At 30.3% G+C, this 6,507-nt stretch overlaps 1 protein-coding gene across 1 annotated transcript; it reads right to left on the reverse strand.

Annotated features, from left to right (window-relative positions):
• Positions 1-2,302: 2,302 nt before the first annotated feature.
• On the reverse strand, positions 2,303-2,903 carry LOC119689697. Its single transcript, XM_038104585.1, has 2 exons — positions 2,716-2,903; positions 2,303-2,654 (listed from the first exon to the last, which is right to left on the reverse strand). Exons 1-2 carry the CDS (start codon positions 2,752-2,754, stop codon positions 2,328-2,330), a joined length of 366 nt encoding a protein of 121 aa, XP_037960513.1. The 5' UTR covers positions 2,755-2,903; the 3' UTR covers positions 2,303-2,327.
• Positions 2,904-6,507: the final 3,604 nt, after the last annotated feature.

Below are 6,507 nucleotides of genomic sequence, written 5' to 3' on the forward strand. Positions count from 1 at the left end.
ATACGATTACATTGGATATTGGAAATATTGTAACATTCACAAAACTCATGTAAGGTATGTACTAATTTGTAAAAATACATAATATATTATTCTAAACATTATTTATTTATTAATATTTCGTACCACATCGGTACAGAGATAAAAAATATATTATTTGAAGACAAACCCATTTTATCATGAAAGCGTTTATGACACCTCAGGAGATATATAAACAAAAAACTCAATTAATGACGATAAAGTCAATCTATCGGTCAAATAAAAAATAGAAATACGATTTAGTCACACTTATTTATATGTTTCATATATAAGAACTCAATGTATGTAATTTAAAAGCCTTATAGCCCTTACAAAGAGTCCATGCCTATACATATACATTCAAGTCGAAATATAGATTCTAATTTGGTGAGATGTATTTTCATCGAGGCTTGAATTATATACTCGTATAAGGTTAACAATATATTTTGACGCGTATATATATTATGAATTGTTTCTAGATTCGTATTCATATTAGTATGAAATATGTATATCATCTCATCTCCAAAAAGTTTGCTTTTATCTCATTTGGAATTTTATCTTAACTTGGCTAAATTTTTTAGAAACTGTCATTCACATCCAAAAAGCCATTTTTTTCTCTCTTGTCCAGTCTTATATGCTCTTGATTCTAGAGTCATTGACCTCAAGTAAACACACTTTCTTAAGTGAGTGAATAGGTATATATATCATTCATTTACCATTAGTGATGCATTTTCAAATATACTAAACGTTTTTTAAGCAAAATGTTTTGAAAATGGGAAAAGTGTGTATCTACCAGAAACTTAAATGGATGTTATTACCTTTCTAATACAAAACATACTTATATATTTAATTTAACGGTGGTTTATCAGATCTTAAGATTTATTATATATCATATATATATGACAGGTAGAGAACCTGTGATTTCATGAAATCTACATATTTTTTATTCATTCATTGTTATTGAAAAAATCTTTCGTCTTTATTTAAGATGTGGTCTATTTACATTACCACAAATGTTTTTTGAGATTAATTATATCTGTTAATGGACTCGATTGCCAAAAAAAACAATTCAAAACTCCAAAAGTGCATATAATTAATTGAATTTCGTTTGATATTTTTGGAATATTGCCAAGTATCAATCGAAAAAGGTAATTTAAAATATTTATTTTTTTTGATTGTCCATATATACTTTACGGATTGTAATTGCTAGGCATTAAACTGGATAGAACTAAAATGCAGACTCGCGTGCTAAACCACTGAGGCAACATAACAGTCGACTTCCCTTGATCGGACAATTATTGTATTATTCTAAATGTTGTCAATTGTAATGACTTGTGACATATGCTTCCAATAATTTGAGACATATATAAATATAATTATTGTGAATAAGGAAAAATGTCCAAAAGTAGAAATAAACGAAATGATATTATTTTTATTAGCAACGTTTCTACCCAATTAATCGCATACTTAAGATACAAGTATAATTAACAAATATTTGTTTTCTTCCACTGATTTTAGGATCCCTCTTCTATATAATTTAATAAAGAAAATAACGTTATTATTTCAAAAGTAGTACTAACTGAGGCCCACGTCAAATTCCGCAGAAATATCCAGTAGTTTTATGAATAACCAAAAAAACTATCACTTATTTGACCTTTAATCATAGAAATGAATATATAATAAAAAAATCCATTTCAAAAATGTATGTCACTCGAAAGATGAAGAAAGACATCCTCATCACCATCATCAAAAATTGAGTAAAATAAACAATTAAACTAGAATGTGGTAAGTTGTAAGTAAAACGTTTTAATTTTAAAATAAACAAAATAAACTGAGATTTTAAACTGCCAAAACTAACAATTATGTGTGAACTTGTCATATGTTGTGTTTCATCACTAGTTTCGTCAACACCTCGCAGAAAAACATTCTTCTGTCATTTTAAAAATCATGCCATCAATACAAACCAATGACCTCAACTCCGTATTTCCAATAAGGAAATAAGTAGTGTCCCCAAGTAAAGTATACAGTCCACAAAGTTATATTATTTGCTTTCTTATGATTACCAGCACATGAACAATCAAAGGGTTAATCATCTGACAATCTTGTAAATGGTTTCCCTTCATCTGCTCTTACAAGCAATAGACCTCCTTAAAGATTAAGAATATTAAACATATTTGCTAATATATTTTGTATCTAAAATACCTCTCAATATACTTTCTCCAAAATTTTAATTGAAGAGTTCAACACGACCACTTGCTAGACTGAATCTGTTTTGGTCTTTCGGTACTCCTCTTCTTCTCAGGACATATTGTTTACGTACTGGATTCATTGCATTGCATCGCTTCCATCCTCAATATTCCCTTCTCTATTTTTTTCGAAAGCTTTATTAAATTTTTTATTTGAATTTGAAAAACCATCAATTTCGATATTATTAGTTTGTCTAGGACATCACTTTCTTCATCATATTCATAAATAGATGAACACGTATTTAAACCATCACCACAGATATTCTTATGCAATTGAACTGATGAGCAAGCATCATTGTCCTTCTTTGGTGTTTCAGAGGTATTAATAGTTGGATAAACGTTCGCCATTCCAGTTTTCTTGGAATTTACCAATATGAAGCTATCTGAGAAGCTCTATGTATTGCGAATATAAGATTTAAGCCTTAGTACTACTTAGTTTAGTATTATAACTTACTTTTTTCGGCAAACGCATTTTTGAAATTTCCTTTGACATTTTTACAATCTGGATTTAACCAATGAATTTCAGTTCAATTTATTTATAGTTTCACCAAAATTTTTGCAACGTCATAATTTTGATTAAATTTTACGGGACCAAAATGTGAACAATTTTGTTGGAAAATAAAATAAACTGAATTACAGATTTTGATAATCACACATAAACTCACATTAATAAACTATGTTTACTTTGTTAATTAAGTGATTGTGTTTTTATCACTCGTACATAGTAAATTTATTATTAGACCATTTGTAATACATTTTCACCGGCGTACAGAAGGTGCTTTTGAAACAGCTCCTTTCGCTATTCCCAGGTATTAACTTTTCCATTATGGTCCTTTTTATGTAAACATTATTGATGCTTTAGAAATTTCATGGAAGAAAGTTGATCAAAACGTTGAGGTTGTTTTTTCTTTTGAAAGACAAGAATAATATTGAATCAATTTAAATGAAAAGAGTTTAAATATTCTTGATATCAATGACCCCAAATAATGTAGTCATTCAAATAAAGAATGCTGTAGAAAGCTATAGAGAGCATCACAAAACTTTTATATAACCAAAATTGTTTGGAACATCAATGATAGTTATAATATCTGGCTACACTGACGGTTTTTCGTTTTAAGTTAAAAGTTTTTGTAGAGCGCAGCAATTTCTCTCGGTCTAGTGAATCATCTCTTCATCCACAATAGTTGTATATTTAACATACACTTTGCACTATTGGGAGAGGTTAATAACGCTGTTGAATCGGTGGAAAAAATGTATTGTTTTGTCAAAAAATTAACAAAAAAAATTAAAAATGTTTCTTTCCCTATGATGCATAATATGTTTCGAATACCTGTTGGTATGTCTTATGGATGTGTACCTACATTTGGTATGTCCCTATTATGATAAGGACATATTCATTATAATATATGAAACAACAAGCGGCGTGTACATTGTTCGATCAGTTCTACCTTGAACTTAATGAAGCTGACTGATTTTAAGAGTAGAGTTTTGCTTGAAGTATTAGAAGTAGATACAATTAAGATTTCAAGCCGGTGATTGACAAATAAATACGCACTAAATAGAAACAGGCTTTGCACATACACTGACTTATAGACGATTGCTGACCAAAGCTTGTCTCTCTCTCTCTATTATAACAACCAGGAATCCAAAACAATATACAAATCAAAAATTGTAAAATTAGTTGTTTATTTCAAATTAAACTAAATTAAACTGAGATGTTTAGTTTTCCAAATTAACGTCCTTTATGTCGGCAGTTGTAGAAAGTCCTCCATCTTTATCGCCATGAACGGTCCTAAAAGTTGTGCCTTGCTTAAAGTAATTATCAAAGTCGAGTAATCATAAAGCAGTTATCTTTTCATGCTTAAAGCAACTAGTTTCTTACAACTGGCATACACGTAAATACTTTAGACATAGTCTGACTAGAATATGTAAGGTAGTAATAGGATGATACATTTATGGAAACATAAAGTCATTTCAGACACATACTGATGAAGGTAAAGGTGAAGAGCAGATTTCGAGAAAGATGGATTGATACGTTTGGAATTGACCTTATGGAGGTGAATGTATAAAACAAGAAACATATATGTTAGTAGATAATCGAATTGTCTTAAAACTTGTATCCGATGAGTGTAACGTTAAGGTTTATCCGAAGTCGAAAGAATTATTTTTAAGTCAGTAAAGTTATCACCTTTAGTTACTATTTGTGCATTTAATATGTTTTTATCTTTTAGAGCTGATCGTTATGACCATGCTCGTTGTCTGTTCGATTTCGTCCACTGTTATTTACCAAAGTAAACGTTTTTTTTATCTCGCTTTAACAATTCCTAACAGCTCTCAGAACTACCAAAGAATCAGGGAGTCATTTGTAGTGAGAGCTTTGTTAAAAACATTATTTATGCAAAATCATGTTGAGACGTTCCATTGAAATATTCAATGTATCAACTATCTCTTGTTTCCTACAACTTTACTTTACGGTTTGCCAAAATGATTTTGCAGACTTCTTTAATGTTTTCAGATTATGTGACATCATTTAGGCGACCATCGCCATCGATATTTGTACGCCAGCGTTTAAAGTCAGTAAACCACTTCTCTACCATTTGTCTCGATGAAATAAAGTCGGGTAGCACTTATCAAGTCAGGCTTTTTTTATCACGACATTCTTTCCAATCAAAAAGCATTGATAAATCGAGACGCGAATTTTACTTGAATCTATTCTGAAAATAAGAAAATGAATCACTAAAGCAACTTTCACTAAATGAGTAATTGTTCAAATTTTTGAAATTTTAACAGGTATCATATATAATAAATTAAGACATTTTTTAAAATTGAAATAAATTTTTCATTAGTTTTTCATCATTATATTAGTTAATGTTTTGTCTAAACATTCAGGTTACCGAAAGTATGTGGAAGTTAATTGTTACGCACAAGTTGATTGATGACCAATTATTATTCTCATTGGTTGGCATTTGTTACAAAATTCTTGACAAGAAGTCAGAGGTTACTTGTTGATTATACCATGAGTTAGTACCATGCCGCTTCTACTGTTTTGAAAAATACAGCTAAAATATTTATACCACAATTCTATCACTTCAGAAGCAAAACCTTCGCTTCTCCTAGTCCATGAATACCATGAAGCTTAGATAGTACTGATCTTCTTAATCAAGTAAATCAAGAATTTTTAAGACGTCGTTTCTTGATTTGGAATGATCTTTTTATTTTAATTTCATTTATACTGTTGACGTCATTGGATAAAATATTTTGTTTTAAATTAAATTGCAATTATTCGATTCCATATATATTAATAATAATAATAATGATATTTATTTTTTTCAGGTTAGTAAAAATGGAACTTCTGAACATTTGAATTGCAGTCAAACAATAATCCAAGTTAGTATTCATAACAATTTGGAATGTCCTTTGTGTAAAAATGTTTTTCTTTTTTAATCAATTTCTTACTGCCGGCTGACAACACAGAATTCCTTATTACACCACACAGCATTACACAACATCACACCACACTGCACAATGCTGCATGGTGCTGCACAGCAATGCACCTGAGTGCAGCAGCATTCATTGACCGCAGAGATGAGTGAATGTTGCCTGCAATTCGCAACGGCCAAACAAATGTTAATCGGTTTTCGATTGCTTCGGCTTGAGCGCGTCTTAATATTGTAATATTTCGGTTTCTGTGGTTTTCGAGGTGTGTGATTTCGAGTCCACAACAAACTGCACCGTACGAAGTGGGGCATTCATTTCGAGTTAGTGCACGACTGCAAGCGCAAAGCAACAAATTTAATTAAAACTAGTGAACAATTTATTTTCAATTAATATGATTTCGAGTTTTATTGAAATTATGAATGACAAACCGTGGTTTGATTACGTATGATCGAATTTAGTTTAAAAACTCAACTCATGGATGGAATAGAGTATTTAAAGAGGCAAGAGGCAAGAGGGAAGAGGGAAGAGGCAACTTAAAGTTAAAACTCTGACTTAATTCTGAGTTAATGACAAAACAAAGGAAACACTCTCTATACACATTTTATTGAGTTGAAAATAATTTAGAAATTTACGATTTTCTTTTGCTTCATTTAGTTTTGTTATTGTTTTGCTGTGTATTCCTTGAAATGCATAAAATCATCAATACGAGAAGTACTGTGCCAAAAATATAAAAAGCAAATGGCACAAATGAGGAAGGAAAGTAGTAGCAGTAAAAGTGAAAAGTGAAAATGGAGCCAAAGAAAAGTTA

This window comes from Teleopsis dalmanni, chromosome X (genome assembly GCF_002237135.1).
Source record: "Teleopsis dalmanni isolate 2A chromosome X, ASM223713v2, whole genome shotgun sequence".
Lineage (NCBI taxonomy): Eukaryota > Metazoa > Arthropoda > Insecta > Diptera > Diopsidae > Teleopsis > Teleopsis dalmanni.